This window comes from Haliotis rufescens, unplaced genomic scaffold (assembly GCF_023055435.1).
Source record: "Haliotis rufescens isolate VD_foot unplaced genomic scaffold, xgHalRufe1.0.p SCAF_14, whole genome shotgun sequence".
Lineage (NCBI taxonomy): Eukaryota > Metazoa > Mollusca > Gastropoda > Lepetellida > Haliotidae > Haliotis > Haliotis rufescens.
The window spans coordinates 17728559-17750920 of NW_025963824.1; the positions used below are offsets into that span (position 1 = coordinate 17728559).

Below are 22362 nucleotides of genomic sequence, written 5' to 3' on the forward strand. Positions count from 1 at the left end.
CATTATCCAATCTGAGAAGGTCACCAGTATCACACCATGGACGACAGAGGCGTTTGCACCGAGAATCAGAAAGTAAGTGAGTGAGGAGACAGGGGAACATTGCCATCGCATAACATCCATTGTGTTACCCCTACGTCGACATGGTATCATCACCAGGATGCCCTTCTTAAACGGGGGCGGCAGGGTAGCCCAGTGGTAAAAGCGTTCGCCGAAGACTCGGGTTCTATTCAGTCCGTAATATGGACTATACTCACTCAGTCTGCTTCGACATTTTAGCATCAGCAGCAGGCCCTACGTCTGGACCTACATTCTTACACGTTAGACTTTCTTCCTGTGTCCGGCGGCTGGCGCCGTGTACCAGACATACAAAATATGATGGAGACAATCACATTACCATGGTGACAAACAAAACAATCACCCTGATTTGAGAACACGCTACTCACAGGACCTGCAGCGGCTGGTATCTACACAGATAGGCTCTAGGTAGAAATGCCACGTAGCTCCACCTCCACACGCGTATTCAGCGGTCAGCCTGTGACGGAGTCCGCATAACGTCTTCTACCGCTTGTCTTGTTGTTGAGGTTGTTGCTGTTGTTTCTGGCGCTGTGTGTGACAACACCGTGTCAGCCCTGCCAAGTTGTTTGCTTCATGTGTTGATTGCTTGTGCAAGGTGCAGCCGTGGCTACTCTAGATGGGTCGTATTTGTGTCGTTGTTTTCTGTATGTATTTTGTTTTTTAATTGTTTCATTCTCAGTCTTGAAATAAAGATGTTAGTGACTCTTTCACAGTCTTTCCATGTCCGTGATAGTACGGCGCCCTCCGTCCAGAGTTGTCCCGTCTTCTTCACATCTCTCCGCTATGTCAATACTACTAATGATATGTTTTGTGCTCTTCTGAAAGATATTATCGCAATATCACGATCGGTGTACCAAGCGTGTGTCAACATATCGTACCTCGATCTGGAATTACCTTCTGGTTTTCGGTGATTAGAGGGAACGCTTTATCATTAGGTTGACCAGGTATACTGGAAAGATTTACATCTATGAAATATGCTAATTTTGAAGAAATGAATGAGGAAGTTGATGCTGAAATATATCGAACACATCCGTGCAAATAAACACATGACGTCATGTTTCATGATATACATATTCACTCGTCTGCAGAAAAGTCGAACGCAAATCGATTTGAACTTGGCTTTGTATCTCATGAACAGATTTACTTAGCGACACAGGACTCTGCGCCACGAATATCTATCGATTGATGACTCGATATATCATTCTATGTCCCAGGAGACCACTGTCCTTCATGCAATACATATTGGCCGGCAAAACAAGGTATCAGAGTAATGCTGCACTATTTACACAGAGAGCATCGCTTAGACGATCAGTGAATGTGATGAACAAGAGCAAGTTTAGCCGCATCGCTTAGACGATCAGTGAATGTGATGAATAAGAGCGAGATTAGCAGCAGCGCTTAGACAATCAGTAAATGTGATGAACACGAGCGAGTATAACAGCTCTTAGACAATCAGTGAATGTGATGAACAAGAGCGAGTATAGCAGCTCTTAGACAATACGTGAATGTGATGAACAAGAGCGAGTATAGCATCATCGCTTTGACGATCAGTGAATGTGATGAACAAGAGCGAGTTTAGCAGCAGCGCTTAGACAGTCAGTAAAAGTGACGAACAAGAGCGAGTATAGCAGTAGCGCTTTGACAATAAGTGAATGTAATGAACAAGAGCGAGTATAGCAGCATCAACGCTTAGACAATCAGTAAATGTGACGAACAAGAGCGAGTATAGCATCATCGCTTAGACGACCAGTAAATGTGACGAACAAGAGCGAGAACAGCAGTATCATCGCTTAGACAATCAGTAAATGTGATGAACAAGAGCAAGTATAGCATCATCATCGCCCAGACAATCAGTGAATGTGATGATCAAGAGCGCGTATAGCAGCACCAGCGCTTAGACAATCAGTAAATGTGATGAACAAGAGCAAGTATAGCACCATCATCGCCCAGACAATCAGTGAATGTGATGAACAAGAACGAGTATAGCAGCATCAGCGCTTAGACAATCAGTAAATATGACGAACAAGAGCGAGTATAGCATCATCGCTTAGACGACCAGTAAATTTGATGAACAAGAGCGAGTATAGCAGTATCATCGCGTAGACAATCAGTAAATGTGATGAACAAGAGCGAGTGTAGCATCATCATCGCTTAGACAGTCAGTAAATGTGATGAACAAGAGCGAGTATAGCAGCAGCGCTTAGACAATCACTAAATGTCATGAACAAGAGCAAGTATAGCATCATCTTCGCCCAGACAATCAGTGAATGTGATGAACAAGAGCGAGTATAGCAGCACCAGCGCTTAGACAATCAGTAAATGTGATGAACAAGAGCGAGTGTAGCATCATCATCGCTTAGACAATCAGTAAATGTGATGAACAAGAGCAGGTTTAGCAGCAGCATCGCTTAGACAATCACTAAATGTGATGAACAAGAGCGAGTATAGCAGCAGCGCTTAGAAAATCAGTGAATGTGATGATCAAGAACGAGTATAGAAGCAGCATCACTTAGACAATCAGTGTATGTTATAAACAAGAGCGAGTATAATAGCAGCGCTTAGACAGTCAGTGAATGTGATGAACAAGAGCGAGTTTAGCAGCAGCGCTTAGACAATCAGCAAATGTGATGAACAAGAGCGAGTATAATAGCGTCATCGCTTAGACAATCAGTGAATGTGATGAACAAGAACGAAGTTAGCATCATCGCTTAGACAATCAGTAAGTGTTGCGAACAAGAGCGAGTTTAGCAGCATCATCGCTTAGACAATCACTCAATTGGATGAACAAGAGCGAGTATAGCAGCAGCGCTTAGAAAATCAGTGAATGTGAAGAACAAGAGCGAGTATAGGAGCAGCGCTTAGAAAATCAGTGAATGTGATGAACAAGAGCGAGTATAGCAGCATCATTGCTTAGACAATCAGTAAATGTGTTGAACAAGAGCGAGTATAGCATCATGGCTCAGACAATCAGTGAATGTGATGAACAAGAGCGAGTATAAAAGCAGCGCTTAGACAATCTGTGAATGTGATGAACAAGAGCGAGTATAGCATCATCGCTTAGACAATCAGTGAATGTGATAAACAAGAGCGAGTATAGCAAGATCATCGCTTAGACAATCAGTAAATGTGATGAACAAGAGCGAGTATAGCAACAACCCTTAGACAATAAGTGAATGTGATGCACAAGAGCGAGTATAGCATCATCGCTCAGACAATCAGTGAATGCGATGAACAAGAGCGAGTATAGCATCATCGCTTAGACAATCTGTAAATGTGATGAGCAAGAGCGAGTATAGCATCATCGCTTAGAGAATCAGTGAATGTGATGAACAAGAGCGAGTATAGCATCATCGCTTAGACAATCAGTGAATGTGATTATGAAGAGCGAGTATAGCAGCATCATCGCTTAGAAAATCAGTGAATGTGATGAACAAGAGCGAGTATAGCATCATCGCGTAGACAATCAGTAAATGTGATGAACAAGAGCGAGTATAGCAGCAGCATCGCTTAGACAATCAGTAAGTGTGGCGAACAAGAGCAGGTTTAGCAGCAGCATCGCTTAGACAATCACTAAATGTGATGAACAAGAGCGAGTATAGCAGCAGCGCTTAGAAAATCAGTGAATGTGATGATCAAGAGCGAGTATAGCAGTATCATCACTTAGACAATCAGTGTATGTTAAAAACAAGAGCGAGTATAATAGCAGCGCTTAGACAGTCAGTGAATGTGATGAACAAGAGCGAGTTTAGCAGCAGCGCTTAGACAATCAGCAAATGTGATGAACAAGAGCGCTTTTAACAATACATCTTCAATAGATGCTAGACGAAACACATCGGAGGTAGATGCTTAGCTCAATTCCATGTACGCCCTCGTCCTGTGTGGGTATGTGCGCAGTCTTCCTGTGTGGGTATGTACGACCTCGTCCTGTGTGGCTATGTACGTCCTCGTCTTGTGTGGCTATGTATGTCCTCGTCCTGTGTGGCTATGTATGTCCTCGTCCTGTGTGGCTATGAACGTCCTCGTCCTGTGTGGCTATGTAGGTCCTCGTCCTGTGTGGCTATGTACGTCCTCGTCCTGTGTGGCTATGTACGCCCTCGTCCTGTGTGGCTATGTTCGTCCTCATCCTGTGTGTCTATGTAGGTCCTCGTCCTGTGTGGCTATGTACGTCCTCGTCCTGTGTGTCTATGTACGCCCTCGTCCTGTGTGGCTATGTACGTCCTCATCCTGTGTGTCTATGTACGCCCTCGTCCTGTGTGGCTATGTACGTCCTCGTCCTGTGTGGCTATGCACGCCCTCTTCCTGTCCGGCTCTGTACGTCCTCGTCCTGTGTGGCTATGTAGGTCCTCGTCCTGTGTGGCTATGTAGGTCCTCATCCTGTGTGGCTATGTACGTCCTCGTCCTGTGTGGCTATGTAGGTCCTCGCCCTGTGTGGCTATGTAGGTCCTCATCCTGTGTGGCTATGTAGGTCCTCGTCCTGTGTGGCTATGTAGGTCCTCGTCCTGTGTGGCTATGTAGGTCCTCATCCTGTGTGGCTATGTACGTCCTCGTCCTTTGTGGCTATGTAGGTCCTCGTCCTGTGTGGCTATGTAGGTCCTCATCCTGCGTGGCTATGTACGTCCTCGTCCTGTGTGGCTATGTAGGTCCTCGTCCTGTGTGGCTATGTACGCACTCGTCCTGTGTGGCTATGTACGCCCTCGTCCTGTGTGGCTATGTACGTCCTCGCCCTGTGTGGCTCTGTACGTCCTCGTCCTGTGTGGCTATGTACGCCCTCGTCCTGTGTGGCTCTGTACGTCCTCGTCCTGTGTGGCTATGTACGTCCTCGTCCTGTGTGGCTATGTACGTCCTCGTCTTGTGTGGCTATGTACGTCCTCGTCCTGTGTGGCTATGTACGTCCTCGTCCTGTGTGGCTATGTACGTCCTCGTCCTGTGTGGCTATGTACGTCCTCGTCCTGTGTGGCTATGTACGTCCTCGTCCTGTGTGGCTATGTACGTCCTCGTCCTGTGTGGCTTCCTTCGTCTTCGTCCTGGTCCGCATGTCCTCCGGCAACAATTATGATCGATCGATGGATATATAACTTGGAACGCATTTAGCAGATATGGCTCATTTGATGTGAAAGTTACGAGTCGACTTAATAGAACCGTGACTTCGTCCATTGCATGTCATCATATCCTGGTCCAGACTCGACTATTTACAAGTTTGGGTCATACGGGTGGACATCTGGCAGTTGAATTCCACCCGTAAGACCCCTTGTAAGTAATCGAGTCTTGAACCAGACTACAACAACAAACAAACACATGACTGTGTTTACTATGTCAGTGCCTGCATGTTTTCTCCGTTGTCAATATGTACGGACACAATTAATTAGATCTATAACACCTCTGTCAATACCCGATTCGTAAGATTCCATAGGACCGCAACACGTGGCTGGTCAGAAAACACAACGCGCCTCGTGCGTGGTGGAAATGTGGGCGGAATGGTTGACGCTGTAAAAGAGGGTCCAGTTCCAACACACCACTACAGTATCCTCTCACAAGCATTCCTTATCATGTTTACTGTGGGTAAGATGCCGAGCAGGATCAATACACCATGGGATCATTACCCAGGACTCACCCAGTGACCACGTTATTAAATATGGATCCATAACGCCGGAGCCACTGTCCATGAGGTCCTAGCGAGAGTTGGTAATAACTCGTTGTTGTAGCACATAAAGGTTCTACAGCCATGTACTCTACCACATGACCAGCTCTGTGTTCCCAGCCTTCAGCAGTAACATCCAAATGTATAGCATACTGATGCGTGCACTTCAAATACTTCTTCCTCTCTGTGAAGCATGATGGATGCCTTTTAACACGTAAAGAACAAGGTCACCCCTGAGGCGTTAACGCAAGTCTGTAAACTCGACTGAACCCCACAAACGTCAGCGCCCGGTACTAATATATCATTGTTTGTAAACAACACAAGCACACAGCAGTGAGTTATCGAGAATGTAGTAGCATGCGGAGGTGACACTTGAAACAAGTAGAACAGCGTAGTAATTTGACATTGCCCCTGAAGCGCAATCATCAGGAGTGCAAGAAGGGACATCATGTGTCGTACAACGTACCTGCAGATTTGAGGTAGTTATTGTCATCACATCTTCTTTATCGCAGATGAGGTTATTATTATTGTCGGGGGAGGCGTTGTTATTCTTATCATGATATCGTCGTGATAATCGTTGTTGTTCTCCATCTTAAATATGTCCATTGTAGATTTTGTGATTTTGTGATCATTTTTTATCATGACGTGATCATCAGTTATAAGTCTCACACATGACAGTCACCAGTCATCAGTCTCACACATCACAGTCATCAGTCTCACACATCACAGTCACCAGTCTCACACATCACAATCACCAGTCTCACACATCACAATCACACGTCTCACACATCACAGTCATCAGTCTCACACATAACAATCACCAGTCTCACACATCACAATCACCAGTCTCACACATCACAGTCATCAGTCTCACACATCACAGTCATCAGTCTCACACATCACAGTCATCCGTCTCACACATCACAGTCATCAGTCTCACACATCACAATCACCAGTCTCACACATCACAATCACCAGTCTCACACATCACAATCACCAGTCTCACACATCACAGTCATCAGTCTCACACATCACAGTCATCAGTCTCACACATCACAGTCATCAGTCTCACACATCACAGTCATCAGTCTCACACATCACAGTCATCAGTCTCACACATAACAATCACCAGTCTCACACATCACAATCACCAGTCTCACACATCACAATCACCAGTCTCACACATCACAGTCATCAGTCTCACACATCACAGTCATCAGTCTCACACATCACAGTCATCAGTCTCACACATCACAGTCATCACTCTCACACATCACAGTCATCACTCTCACACATCACAATCACCAGTCTCACACATCACAGTCATCAGTCTCACACATCACAGTCATCAGTCTCACACATCACAATCACCAGTCACACACATCACAGTCATCAGTCTCACACATAACAGTCACCAGTCTCACATATCACAGTCATCAGTCTCACACATCACAGTCATCAGTCTCACACATCACAGTCATCAGTCTCACACATCACAGTCACCAGTCTCACACATCACAGTCATCAGTCTCACACATCACAATCACCAGTCTCACACATCACAATCACCAGTCTCACACATCACAGTCATCAGTATCACACATCACAGTCATCAGTCACACACATCACAGTCATCAGTCTCACACATCACAGTCATCAGTATCACACATCACAGTCACCAGTCTCACACATCACAGTCATCAGTCTCACACATCACAGTCACCAGTCACACACATCACAATCACCAGTCTCACACATCACAGTCATCAGTCTCACACATCACAGTCATCACTCTCACACATCACAGTCATCACTCTCACACATCACAGTCATCAGTCTCACACATCACAGTCACCAGTCTCACACATCACAGTCATCAGTCTAACACATCACAGTCATCAGTCTCACACATCACAGTCATCAGTCTCACACATCACAGTCACCAGTCTCACACATCACAGTCATCAGTCTAACACATCACAGTCATCAGTCTCACACATCACAGTCATCAGTCTCACACATCACAGTCACCAGTCTCACACATCACAGTCATCAGTATCACACATCACAGTCACCAGTCTCACACATCACAGTCATCAGTCTCACACATCACAGTCACCAGTCACACACATCACAATCACCAGTCTCACACATCACAGTCATCAGTCTCACACATCACAGTCACCAGTCTCACACATCACAGTCATCAGTCTCACACATCACAGTCATCAGTCTCACACATCACAGTCATCACTCTCACACATCACAGTCATCAGTCTCACACATCACAGTCACCAGTCTCACACATCACAGTCATCAGTCTAACACATCACAGTCATCAGTCTCACACATCACAGTCATCAGTCTCACACATCACAGTCACCAGTCTCACACATCACAGTCATCAGTCTCACATATCACAGTCATCAGTCACACACATCACAGTCACCAGTCTCACACGTCACAGTCACCAGTCTCACACATCACAGTCATCAGTCTCACACATCACAGTCATCAGTCTCACATATCACAGTCATCAGTCTCACACATCACAGTCACCAGTCTCACACATCACAGTCACCAGTCTCACACATCACAGTCATCAGTCTCACACATCACAGTCATCAGTCCCACACATCACAGTCATCAGTCACACACATCACAGTCACCAGTCTCACACATCACAGTCATCAGTCTCACACGTCACAGTCATCAGTCTCACACATCACAGTCATCAGTCTCACATATCACAGTCATCAGTCACACACATCACAGTCACCAGTCTCACACATCACAGTCATCAGTCTCACACATCACAGTCATCAGTCACACACATCACAGTCATCAGTCTCACACATCACAGTCATCAGTCACACACATCACAGTCATCAGTCACACACATCACAGTCATCAGTCTCACACATCACAGTCATCAGTCTCACACATCACAGTCATCAGTCTCACACATCACAGTCATCAGTCTCACACATCACAGTCATCAGTCACACACATCACAGTCATCAGTCACACACATCACAGTCATCAGTCACACACATCACAGTCATCAGTCACACACATCACAGTCATCAGTCACACACATCACAGTCATCAGTCACACACATCACAGTCATCAGTCACACACATCACAGTCATCAGTCACACACATCACAGTCATCAGTCTCACACATCACAGTCATCAGTCTCACACATCACAGTCATCAGTCACACACATCACAGTCATCAGTCACACACCACAGTCATCAGTCACACACATCACAGTCATCAGTCACACACATCACAGTCATCAGTCTCACACATCACAGTCATCAGTCTCACACATTACAGTCATCACTCTCACACATCACAGTCATCAGTCTCACACATCACAGTCATCAGTCTCACACATCACAGTCATCAGTCTCACACATCACAGTCATCAGTCTCACACATCACAGTCATCAGTCTCACACATCACAATCATCAGTCTCACACATTACAGTCATCAGTCTCACACATCACAGTCATCAGTCACACACATCACAGTCATCAGTCACACACATCACAATCATCAGTCTCACACATTACAGTCATCAGTCTCACACATCAATGTAGGACGGGGATTATAACGTGATAACGATGATGATATTGTGGCCAGAGTTCGGACGATCCTTTATCAGTGATCGTTGTCTGACTGACACAGGCGAGGAGGCCACACAACGTTTCAAAATCTTATGCTCTACATTATGAAAGAAACACGTGCTAAACATACCTCCAAGGCAGCATGTGATTCCAACTCAGATTACCGTCCGGCACCGTCTTCTCGTGGTTTCAAACCATGGATGAATGGTCAGTTGTGTTGGTTTCCATGGGAACAAAATTGCGTACGTCTGTCTATTTCTTCTAAAAGAGTCTACATATTCTCCTGCAATGAATTGATTTTCTTCTAAATACGAGTCGGGGTTTTCTCTGCCACCGGTTCGATCGTACAATGCTGTCTCTCCGCTGATCAGACGCATTAAACATGTGCCCTCTCTCTTCGATTGTCTCCCTTCTTTTATCTCAAACGGTTTAGATTACCGTCGCTAGGGGGCATGAATGATGTGAGTTATCAGCGCTTGCCGCAAAGAAGAACTGCTAAATGCTGTGGATAACTTTATCAAATATTTGTCCAGTGTCAAATGGTCTATTTGTGATTGACCGAACGCATATCAAGTGAGAGTCTTAATCTGAATTGTTAGATTAGAATGCGTGTTCTCTGCTCAGTGTCGGATGTCGACTACATGCTTTCCCACTTCAAGGGTTTATCTACCATAAGGTGTGATGCCCCGTGGCCCAGTACAACACACAGCCCGACACTAGTGATGTGGAAACATCTACTCCTATACACGAAATATCCATATACCTCATGCACGCCTAAGACTAAGAGTTTAGTCCTTTGGTATTAAATAAACACACAAACAATGTTCGCATATGTTTTTGCGCTATGTACAAAGTCATCCACGACAAAATAATTATGATCAAATCATTCGTTTTAAAAGCTGTCTAAATAAATAAAAAAATCAATATCCGAAGGAATGAATTAATGTCGAATGGTCCCGTCTGTAGTCGCAATCAGACGCCGGGAAACAATGCTGACAACCTCCCACCAATCTTCCTCCGTGGAACTCGTAAATAATTCATTTAATCTGGATCTGTTTTATACAATGCAAAATTACTCTTTCACCACTAGGCAGTGGAACTCACACAGACGTACGTCACTAGAGTGTGTAGAGTAACTGACAAGGCTTGCCGGAATGCACATTCAGCGTAATACGCTACCTTGGACAGTAGTAGTAGTAGTAGTAGTAGTAGTAGTAGTAGTAGTAGTAGTAGTAGAAGTAGTAGTAGTAGTAGATGTAGTAGTAGTAGTAGTAGTAGTAGTAGTAGTAGTAGTAGTAGAAGTAGTAGTAGTAGAAGAAGTAGTAGTAGTAGTAGTAGTAGTAGTAGAAGTAGTAGTAGTAGTAGTAGTAGAAGAAGTAGTAGTAGTAGTAGTAGTAGTAGTAGTAGTAGTAGTAGTAGAAGAAGTAGTAGTAGTAGTAGTAGTAGTAGTAGTAGTAGTAGTAGTAGTAGTAGTAGAAGTAGTAGTAGTAGTAGAAGTAGTAGTAGTAGAAGTAGTAGTAGTAGTAGTAGAAGAAGTAGTAGTAGTAGTAGTAGTAGTAGTAGAAGTAGTAGTAGTAGAAGTAGTAGTAGTAGTAGTAGTAGAAGTAGTAGTAGTAGTAGTAGTAGTAGTAGAAGTAGTAGTAGTAGTAGTAGTAGTAGTAGTAGTAGTAGTAGATGTAGTAGTAGTAGTAGTAGAAGTAGTAGTAGTAGTAGTAGTAGAAGTAGTAGTAGTAGTAGATGTAGTAGTAGTAGTAGTAGTAGTAGTAGAAGTAGTAGTAGTAGAAGTAGTAGTAGTAGTAGTAGATGTAGTAGTAGTAGTAGTAGAAGTAGTAGTAGTAGTAGTAGTAGTAGATGTAGTAGTAGTAGTAGTAGAAGTAGTAGTAGTAGTAGTAGTAGTAGTAGTAGTAGTAGTAGTAGTAGATGTAGTAGTAGTAGTAGTAGAAGTAGTAGTAGTAGTAGTAGTAGTAGTAGTAGTAGTAGTAGTAGTAGTAGATGTAGTAGTAGTAGTAGTAGAAGTAGTAGTAGTAGTAGTAGTAGTAGTAGTAGTAGAAGTAGTAGTAGTAGTAGTAGTAGTAGTAGTAGTAGTAGTAGATGTAGTAGTAGTAGTAGTAGAAGTAGTAGTAGTAGTAGAAGTAGTAGAAGTAGTAGTAGTAGTAGTAGTAGTAGTAGTAGAAGTAGTAGAAGTAGTAGTAGAAGTAGTAGTAGTAGTAGAAGTAGTAGTAGAAGTAGTAGTAGTAGTAGTAGTAGTAGTAGAAGTAGTAGTAGAAGTAGTAGTAGTAGTAGTAGTAGTAGTAGTAGTAGTAGTAGTAGTAGAAGTAGTAGTAGTAGTAGTAGAAGTAGTAGTAGAAGTAGTAGTAGTAGTAGTAGAAGTAGTAGTAGTAGTAGTAGTAGTAGAAGTAGTAGTAGAAGTAGTAGTAGAAGTAGTAGTAGTAGTAGTAGAAGTAGTAGTAGTAGTAGTAGTAGTAGAAGTAGTAGTAGTAGTAGTAGTAGTAGTAGAAGTAGTAGTAGAAGTAGTAGTAGTAGAAGTAGTAGTAGAAGTAGTAGTAGTAGTCCTTGATGAACTTCTGATGAGATAGTAATGCAGTAATGGAGGTATTATCGCACATACAAATACGTCAAGTGGCGTGAAATATATTATGTATGTACGTATGTATATAGTAATATATCTATGTGTGATAGTGTACATTCTGAAACTAACCAGATGGTAGTATCTACCACAGCTGATGTATCAGGGTTAATCTCTGTCTAAATAGTTAAGGTGTCTGTCGATAGACTATAGTGGGGCATGTACACGTGTCACGACGAGCCCCATACCAGGGGCCAGAGGTTAGAGGAGAAATATGGACAGTGTGACAGAGTATATTACATGTAGGTATAGACAAGACGCCCTTGACATACATTACCTGATATATATTACGATCCAATGAAACTGTAAATCATCGTTTCCTCACGATATTAACACGTGATTTGGATAAGACGTAAACTATCGTTCATAGATTGATTGTTGATGGTTTGTTGTTTAACGCCGCACTGTGCAATAATCCGGCTATTTGACGGCGGCCTGTAAATAATCAAGTCTGCACCAGACAATTCAGTGATTAAAAAGCATGAGCATCGATCTACGCAATTGCTAGTGACAATACTGTGTTGTGTCCATGTGCAGGTACACACGTGCTTCTTTTGCATGTTCCCGCGATACACAGGCAGATGTTCCACGCTGGATGTCTTTAGGTGGTGACGATGTGATGTTGCTACTCACCTTGCCACGCTGGTCCGTCCAGTCTTTTGGATTTAACGCGAACTCCATGGAAACAAAGCAGAATAAAGTTTCAAATTCGAAATGTTCAACCATATTACTGGGTTTCCGCTACTCTGAGCAGCATTATTACAGCCTGCTGACTGAACGCCCTTAATCTTAGTGACCTTCTCAGGGGCTGGTGTGAAACTGTCGTTTGTCCCTCTGACGTCATGTTAGGATAGGATAAGAATACTAGCCAAACTACCTGGTCGTGCTGGAAGCTATCTGAGAAAAAGAAAACATATGAAAAATCTGCAGAAAATCTGCACAGGTGACCGGGCGCAAATGCGTGTGTGTGCGTGTGTGTGCGTGTGTGTGTATGTCTTCGTGTTCGTCTCTGTGTGTGTTTGTGTCTCTGTGGGTGTCTGTGTGTGTCTGTCTGTCTATGTGTGTGTCAGAATGTGTGTTTGCGTCCCTATGTGTGTGCGTGCGTCTCTATGTGTGTGTGTGTGTGTGTGCGTGCGTCTATATGTGTGTGTGTGCGTGCGTCTCTATGTGTGTGCGTGTGTGTGTGTGTGTGTGTGTGCGTGTGTGTGTGTGTGTGTGTGTGTGTGCGTGCGTGCGTGCGTGCGTGCGTGCGTGCGTGCGTGCGTGCGTGCGTGTGTGTGTGTGTGTGCGTGTGTGTGTGTGTGTGTGGTGTTGGTCAAGGCACGAGTCGGTATATGAGCGTCAGCTATGCGGTATACTCGAGTCATGCGTCAGTATATGCAGGACAGCTTGACGTTATACTCGAGATATGACTGATCCACGAGTCTGTCTATAGGGGTCAGCTATGCGGTATACTCGAGTCATGAGTCAATATATGCAGGACAGCTTGACGTTATACTCGAGACATGACTGATCCACGAGTCTGTATATGGGGGACTGATATACAGTATACTCGAGTCATGACTCAGTATATGCAGGACTGTTGTACGTTATACTCGAGATATGACTGATCCACGAGTCTGTATATCGGGGACTGATATACAGTATACTCGAGTCATGAGTCAGTATATGCACGACTGCTGTACGTTATACTCGAGATATGACTGATCCACGAGTCTGTATGTCGGGGACTGATAGGCAGTATACTCGAGTCATGAGTCAGTATATGCAGGACAGCTTGACGTTATACTCGAGATATGACTGATCCACGAGTCTGTATGTCGGGGACTGATAGGCAGTATACTCGAGTCATGAGTCAGTATATGCAGGACAGCTTGACGTTATACTCGAGATATGACTGATCCACGAGTCTGTGTATAGGGGTCAGCTATGCGGTATACTCGAGTCATGAGCCAATATATGCAGGACAGCTTGACGTTATACTCGAGGTATGACTGATCCACGAGTCTGTGTATAGGGGTCAGCTATGCGATATACTCAGAAGGCTAGCCTAAAGTCTTCCTTCATGTCAGAACAAAGGGTCAGACCTGTATATTCGTAGTTTGGCAGTCTTTGTCAGTATTGTGTCACCTCCTGTTGATGTTATTCTAGATATGGTCCAACTCTCACCCGTGAACGTCAAACCCTCGACAGACAGACAGATATTGGGACACGTCGATCGAGTTCATCCTAGAGGCTATAAATCAGACTTGTTTCATGTACGCCAAGGAGTTGGTCAAGGCAGAGTTATATCTGCTTGGCTCTTTACATTATATATAAATGATCTGTTTTGTGAGCTGGAACGCTCTAAGCAAGGGCTAAATCTGCCGTGGGCACATACTCCAGGCCAGCTCTTGGCAGATGATACAACACTGTTTAGTAGCTCACCAACATGCCTTCAAGATCTTCTCAATGTTGTAAATCAGTATGCATATAAATGGCAGCTTAAGTACAATGTCACGAAAAGCGCTGTTCTAATATTTGATGTGCAGCGTAAATTTACCTGCTCTCAGTCACTGTACTTGGGCAGTATGTGTGTTCCACTTCAGCAATCTATAATATACGCAGGTGTCAGGATTAGCTCTGATAAGTCTTCCTTAGAGTGAGTGAGTGAGTGTGGTTTTACGCCGCTTTTAGTAATATTCCAGCAATATCACGGCGGGGGACACCAGAAATGGGCTTCACACATTGTACCCATGTCGGGAATCGAACCCGGGTCTTCGGCGTGACGAGCCAATCTTCCTTAGAACTAACACAATTAGCTTGTGAAAAGTTAAAAATGTTAATAAATAGTAATAATGATACTGGACTAAAGTTTGGAGGCATGAATCCAATCCCAGCAAAAAGGATCTGGGAACGAGTGATACTCCCATGCGGGCTCTATGGATGTTATGTCTGGGGACTATTAACCCTCAAAGAATACGATATGCTGGAAGTTATTCAACGTTATTTCAGTAGAAAAATACAGGGCCTTCCAAAATGTACATCATGTACTGTTGCTGTGGACAACATGGGCTTGATATCTCTCCAATTGTTTATTGACAAACAGTCACTGTTACTACTAGGAAAACTATGCCGGTCCAGTTACAGCTATGTTTTTAAAAAGGTATTCATTACTCGCCTTGGGCAGTTTAGATAACTTCAAAAAACGATGTGCTTTGTCACCTGTATATAACATGCTTAGACTTATCAAAAAATACAATCTCTATGCAGAAATAGAAGATTATCTTATTAAATGTAGCTTCCCAAGTAAAAAGGCATGGTCTGATATTGTTAAGGAAAGGATTATTTTTGCAGACCAGGAAGCTGTATGCTCTAAGCTGCTATCTAGACTTAACTTAAATAGATATGTTTCGCTACGTAATGATAAAGAACACAGACTCTGGCTACTTGCACTTGAACGTCCTGAACAGTTTCAAACCTGTCTCATCTTGTACGGCTGGGATGCCTAAATATAGAATCTAGGGAATGTCGATGTAGAATTGTAGCTCGTGATATTATTAAGCATGTCTTTTTGTATTGTACATTGAATATGAATGACAGAAATGAACTATTTGAAATCATTTGTGATGTGATAGATGTCTCTACATTTGCAAGACTATGTAGTGAGGACGATGATATAATCCTGTCTGTACTACTTGGTGGTATGCCTGAGTGTGTTAGCGCTTAGTCTCAAAGTCTATGGGGTGACCTTATGGCTATTGTGTCAAGATACTGTAGGAAATGGCTGTTTCTGTTACAAAACAGTTATAAGAATGCTTGATTGCCATGCATTTTGTAGTTATCATTTCTCATAATATTGTTAATTTGTACTACTGTACAGCTCTGTAACTATACATAATATCATATATGATATGTATCTTCAATATCTGGAGGAAATAAAGAATATCTATCTATGAAAATCTGCAGAGGTGACCGGGCGCAAATGCGTGTGTGTGCGTGCGTGTGCGTGTGTGCGTGTGTGTGTGTGTGCGTGCGTGTGCGTGTGCGTGTGCGTGTGTGCGTGTGTGCGTGTGTGTGTATGTCTTCGTGTTCGTCTCTGTGTGTGTTTGTGTCTCTGTGGGTGTCTGTGTGTGTATGTCTGTCTACGTGTGTGTCAGAATGTGTGTTTGCGTCCCTGTGTGTGTGCGTGCGTCTCTATGTGTGTGTGTGTGTGCGTCTCTATGTGTGTGTGTGCGTGCGTCTCTATGTGTGTGCGTGTGTCTCTGTGGGTGTCTGTGTGTGTATGTCTGTCTATGTGTGTGTCAGAATGTGTGTTTGCGTCCCTGTGTGTGTGCGTGCGTCTCTATGTGTGTGTGTGTGTGTGTGTGTGTGTGTGTGTGTGTGTGTGTGTGTGTGTGTGTGTGTGTGTGTGTTTTGTTGGTCAAGGCACGAGACAAGGCTGATTCACGAGTCGGTATATGAGCGTCAGCTATGCGGTATACTCGAGTCATGCGTCAGTATATGCAGGACAGCTTGACGTTATACTCGAGATATGACTGATCCACGAGTCTGTATGTCGGGGACTGATAGACAGTATACTCGAGTCATGAGTCAGTATATGCAGGACAGCTTGACGTTATACTCGAGATATGACTGATCCACGAGTCTGTATGTCGGGGACTGATAGACAGTATACTCGAGTCATGAGTCAGTATATGCAGGACAGCTTGACGTTATACTCGAGGTATGACTGATCCACGAGTCTGTGTATAGGGGTCAGCTATGCGATATACTCAGAAGGCTAGCCCAAAGTCTTCCTTAATGTCAGAACAAAGGGTCAGACCTGTATATTCGTATTTTGGCAGTCTTTGTCAGTATTGTGTCACCTCCTGTTGATGTTATTCTAGATATGGTCCAACTCTCACCCGTGAAAGTCAAACCCTCGACAGACAGACAGATATTGGGACACGTCGATCGAATTCACCCTAGAGGTGTTCGATTGGGTTGAGATCTGGAAATGCAGAAGTCATGAAACCAAAGATGATCGGTATACGTAGATACCCCTAGCCACCGGAACAAATGGTAGGCTTATACCGCCCACTGACTGACCGGTAATCTCCCGGGACCCGGACGGTGCCCAATGATGTAAACCAAATCATCGGATGCATGAAACTTCGGAGATGAAGAGCGGAAAGGTAGTGGGAGCTTCTGGCTCTAGCGTACTGCGTACGGAGCTAGGCCAGTCTCAATGTGTAGCGGGAGGGGGGGAGAGACAGGCATCCTGAAGACATTCTATGCTGCTCGTCCCATTCAGCCCACTTCAGAACAGGCACATCAACATTTCCGGTGCCCGCTCACCGCATGCTCAATGATTGCCCGGACTCCGCTTGGTCGGAGTGGAACATTCCGAGTTTTGACCGATTCCTGGCAGATGACCTTTCGGCTATCCTCCGGTGGACAACCGATCGCGGCAAGGAAATAACTCTGAGTTGTTTTCTTCCGATGTGTCCACCAGGGTCTTCCCGATGTCAACCACACGGTCAATGCTGACAGAGGACGATAACTTGTCTTCTGGGTCCAGCCTCGCGAAGATGGTTCCTGGCAGTCTGGTCCTCCTCAAACCAGGGATGCGTCCTGCAGTCTCCGTAGCTGTGGCATTGTCATGACGTAGGTGGAACAGTCGAACGTAGCGATCCTGTGCAGGCGTGGTAACTATTGGTCGGCCGGTTCTCGGACGATCTGCAGTGGAATTGAACTGTGTGTATCGGTCAAAAAGGCAGCAAATGGTCCTGTGGTGGACGTTGAAGTGGCGTGCAACAGAAGACTGCGATTCCCCTCTTTTGATACGTCCTATGGCGATGTTCCGATCGGCAACACTGAGTGAGTGAGTGAGTTAAAGTTTAACGTCACATCGGCAATATTTAAGCCATATCGTGAGGAAACAAAATTTGACATTAACAATATATATTAAACTGTATAAAAAAAGGTTTGCCGACGAAGAGCAGTATAATAACTAGAATATCATAGATTTTCTTAAAACTAGTTTGAGAACATGTAAAAACAGATAATTAACTTATCATTCGACAACACATTATAAAAACGGGTTATAGATCGCCACCAACTGAAGGTTGATCACCGCGCTGGGGACCATGGGGACTTACAGTACTTTTGCTACCTGCATGGACCCCAGCAGGATTTACATCATCCCTTCAGGTGTTGGCGATGGCTGACAAATTTAGCCAAACATTAAAATAACACATATACGACGATTAAAAACGTGGAAGAAATAAAAACACTTTGAAAGACATGGTCTTACGTACCCTCTCAGGGTACACTACTTTACTTTATTTATTTACAAAACATTGTAATCAAAATGTATGAATCAGTTAAATTTCCTTTAAAAAAACAAGAAGTAAACGCGAACTTACCTGATTAAAAAGATCCTTGATGCCTGAAACTATAATTTATTGTGATGGAAAAATCAATGCAGTCAAGCAGGACATGCTTGACCGCGATTCTTTCATCACAAGGGACGCAGAATGGAGGATCCTCACCTTTCAACAAATATTCATGAGTATATCGAGTATGGCCAATACGACATCGTCTTAATACGACCTCTTCAAATCTGGACTGACAACCCAAGTAGGTATAACCGACATTTGCTTTTATTGCATGTAATTTATTTATACCAACTTGGGTGCCCCACTTCTTCTGCATTAGATCTCTGATGAAACATCTAATAACAGGTTTATAATCACTACAGGGTATACGAAGTGGTGTCACAGATTTGTTGAGTGCTGCCTTAGCAGCAGCATCAGCCATTGTGTTACCAACGATCCAAACATGGCTGGGTAACAAACAAAAGACGATTTCGTATTGGCCAGTAGCAAGATCATTAAATAACTCAAGAATTTCAACTAAAATTGGATGTTTACATGACATATTCTAAATAGCCTGATGGCACGAAAGTGAATCTGAAATATAATGAATTCTTTATATTTGGATTTGTTCTTGATATATCAAGTGCTGTTAAAATTGCTTGTGCTTCTGCTGTGAATATGGAACTATTATCGGGTAATCGTGAAGATATTGTTCTGGATCCAATGACAGTGGCACTAGCAACTGCGCCACCATCCTTGGATCCATCTGTAAATATAGATTTATAAGTGTGATAAGTGTTTCGTAATTGATCGTATTCTTGTTTATAAATCAGTGGATTTGCAGCCAACCAGGTCACAGCGCCTGACCAACCAATCCATCTATCTGGCCTCTCACGAAAAACGTGGGTTGATGGGGACCAGTTACCTCGGAATCATCAAGGGGCGATAAATATGAAAATATGTTTGTGCTGCTGACCAACAATTGAAAAATACCGTTTTTTAACCGAAAAGTAAACTGTACAATTTACTTTTACTGGCGCTTCAGTAAATGCCTGCAATTATTATAATAACTCTGTTTGAAGTAACCCAATACAAGGGAGGGAATAAGGAAATTATATTTTCTCATTCTGCAAATTGTTTACTTGACTGTTTAACTGGGTCTCAAAGCCACATTTTGGCTGTACACTGTACTTTTAATACCTGTGTTATTTCTGATGAGTAAAAATGTTTAATATGAACAATGTATGAAATGAATCATGCTTTTTCTCGCTTCTCTCACTTCAATATGTTGAATCTAAAGTACATCATTTATACCCTACGCGTTAGCATAGTTCCCTACAGGTGAGCTAGTCACAGCAAAACCTGAACTTACATCTACACATGCTACCTAAACACACAATGGTGGAGCCAATACTACGGTTACCATTGTAATGTATTGAGGAGAAAAATAAGCGATACTAGATAAAAAAAACAATTAACTGTACTGGCGGTTAGTCAGCGCTCAAAGAATACTTCAATATGGTATTATTTCACTTAAACCTTTTAAATTAAAAAAAGCAATGTTGGCAAATGAACAAATGCTGATTGGTGTCTTAGACATCTTATCTTAGAAAATCAATAAATTTGCTTTTTTCGGCACAAATGTACCAAATTTCAAACATGGCAGGGATCACGTGGTCACTGATCTAATTAATTTTTTATACAACATTACCCAGCCACAGATAACTTTTTACAGAAATGAGTTAAATGAATTTAATTACATAATAAACAAAGTGGGTTTACTTTTCTTTGCAGCTGATTTCATAGTGTTTCATGGAGTGTCAGATACAGTCGTGTATTGTATTGCACTCTGATGCATGTTATATTAAATGACGAGGGTCGTTTTCGCCCACTGGAAAAAAACAATTTTAAAATGATGAGTACCTTTAAATGTTGTAATGAACGTTCTTGGACATGTTCACATATTTTTCATCCCTTGTTAGTTTTTGACTTGTGGCTCAGAATTGTGGTTTACACAATGAGACAACAAGGCAGAGTTCTCCCACTTTGAGAAAGTGCCTGACCATGCGCAACTAGTGACATCTGTATTAATGTCTGCACCTGCATCTACAAGAACATCAGCTTATGTCAAAGACCTTCACATATTCAAATATTAGAAAAAATATTTCTGAAAACTGTTTTATAAGGGCACAGTGTTTGTTTAGCGGGTATATTATGTACTGAGAGCGTTTTGAATCTAGGCCTAGAAGTAGCTAGAAACCCCTTCTCTAGTGTCAGTGAGAGTAGCGGGAGGGAGGTCCAACGTGTGGCCTCGATGGATATAGCGGATTCTTACAAAGGTTTGAACGTCGGTTCATCAATTCATTGCTCAGTGAACCGAAATGAATACACTGTCAATCCCTATAATTAAATTCGACAACAAAAATATGTTTCATCTACAATAGTCTACCCCAAAACAGTTGTATATATCAAAACATTCTAGGTGTAGGAATACATACTGTGGCGTGACATGAATCAGGTGATTGTTTAATTTATGCACATCACTTGAGTCGCTTACAATATCAGTAGCCAATCAACGGAGAGTAGGCTCAAAACAAAGTTTGTAGGACCTGTCAGTCAAGGCAAGAGGCGAGAAGAACTGCAACAGTCACACTGTAACGAACCGGAACAAATATGTCCTGGACAATGACACGGTCAGTTACCGCCAGATTCAAACATTAGTTCCCTGAAAACGGGAAGACACAGTTGGAAAAAATGCTGGTTAGAAATGAAACCCAAAGTGAAATTTGTGGAACCGAGGCGAGCGGGGGGAAAAAGGCGAGCGAGCCTGCACGTTTGCTGTTTCATTGCTTCTCGGCCTTCGGTCTCAAGTGTTGTATGGACCAAGAATGTCGCTAAATGTCCTGTGTATGATGATACACGTGAGCAGAGAATCACTGTTTATTCTGTGAAAGGATGTAAGTAAGACTGGAGGACAACTTTGTGACTAGATATTCCTCTGAATCCACCCCTAAGTGTAACTGCGTCGCCCGCTGGCCTGTTGATCTACTGTAGGCTCCTTGTCCGTTCTTCCTCGGAAACTAGTCCTAGGCAGGCTCTCCAGAAAACCGTTTCCCAAACCCTTTTTCGGGTTTATTAACCATTCCTTGGAAGTTGATGTACTCATCTTTACCAACAAGCAACTTCAGCAACAAGGTAAAAAAATCAACTGCCTTCCCTGTGAGAGGGTAGTGCTACAGTGCAAAAGGTTTCAATACTTTTATTGGAAACTTCCGTTATGTTTCTAAAGTGTTCCGACATACTGTCCCCTTTGTTTAATGTAAAACAGCAAACATTCGACGTATCCCCTCTAATGATAAACCACCCTTCCCCTCGTCAATACCATGTACCCCTCGTCAATATCCTGTACCCCTCGTCAATACCCTGTACTCCTCGTCAATACCCTGTACTCCTCGTCAATAGCCTGTACTCCACGTCAATACCCTGTACTCCTCGTCAATGCCCTGTACTCCTCGTCAATAGCCTGTACTCCTCGTCAATACCCTGTACTCCTCGTCAATACCCTGTACTCCTCGTCAATACCCTGCACTCCACGTCAATACCCTGTACTCCTCGTCAAAACCCTGTACCCCACGTCAATACCCTGTACTCCTCGTCAATACCCTGTACCCCACGTCAATACGCTGTTCTCCTCGTCAATACCCTGTACCCCTCGTCAATACCCTGAAATCCTCGTCAATGCCCTGTACTCCTCGTCAATAGCCTGTATCCCACGTCAATAACTTGTACTCCTCGTCAGTATCCTGTATCCCACGTCAATACCCTGTACTCCTCGTCAATGCCCTGTACTCCTCGTCAATAGCCTGTATCCCACGTCAATACCCTGTACTCCTCGTCAATACCCTGTACCCCTCGTCAATGCCCTGTACTCCTCGTCAATAGCCTGTATCCCACGTCAATAACTTGTACTCCTCGTCAATACCCTGTACCCCTCGTCAATACCCTGTACTCCACGTCAATACGCTGTTTTCCTCGTCAATACG

The 22362-nt window shown here is 43.4% G+C and overlaps 1 protein-coding gene across 5 annotated transcripts in view; it reads right to left on the bottom strand.

Annotated features, from left to right (window-relative positions):
- Positions 1 to 12765, bottom strand: part of LOC124152609 — a 31351-nt gene extending 18586 nt beyond the window's left edge. Inside the window, exon 1 of one of the 5 annotated variants that reach the window (XM_046525594.2) lies at positions 12612 to 12765. Coding sequence is in view for 2 of the 5 variants with exons in the window: in XM_048395082.1 (XP_048251039.1) it covers positions 255 to 271 (17 nt within the window). In the remaining 3 variants the exon portion in view is untranslated. Of the gene's footprint in view, positions 1 to 254; positions 359 to 443; positions 536 to 9482; positions 9768 to 12611 lie in introns of those variants that run through there. The other 4 variants (XM_046525595.2, XM_046525597.2, XM_048395082.1 and 1 more) reach the window with 4 other exon arrangements.
- Positions 12766 to 22362: the final 9597 nt, after the last annotated feature.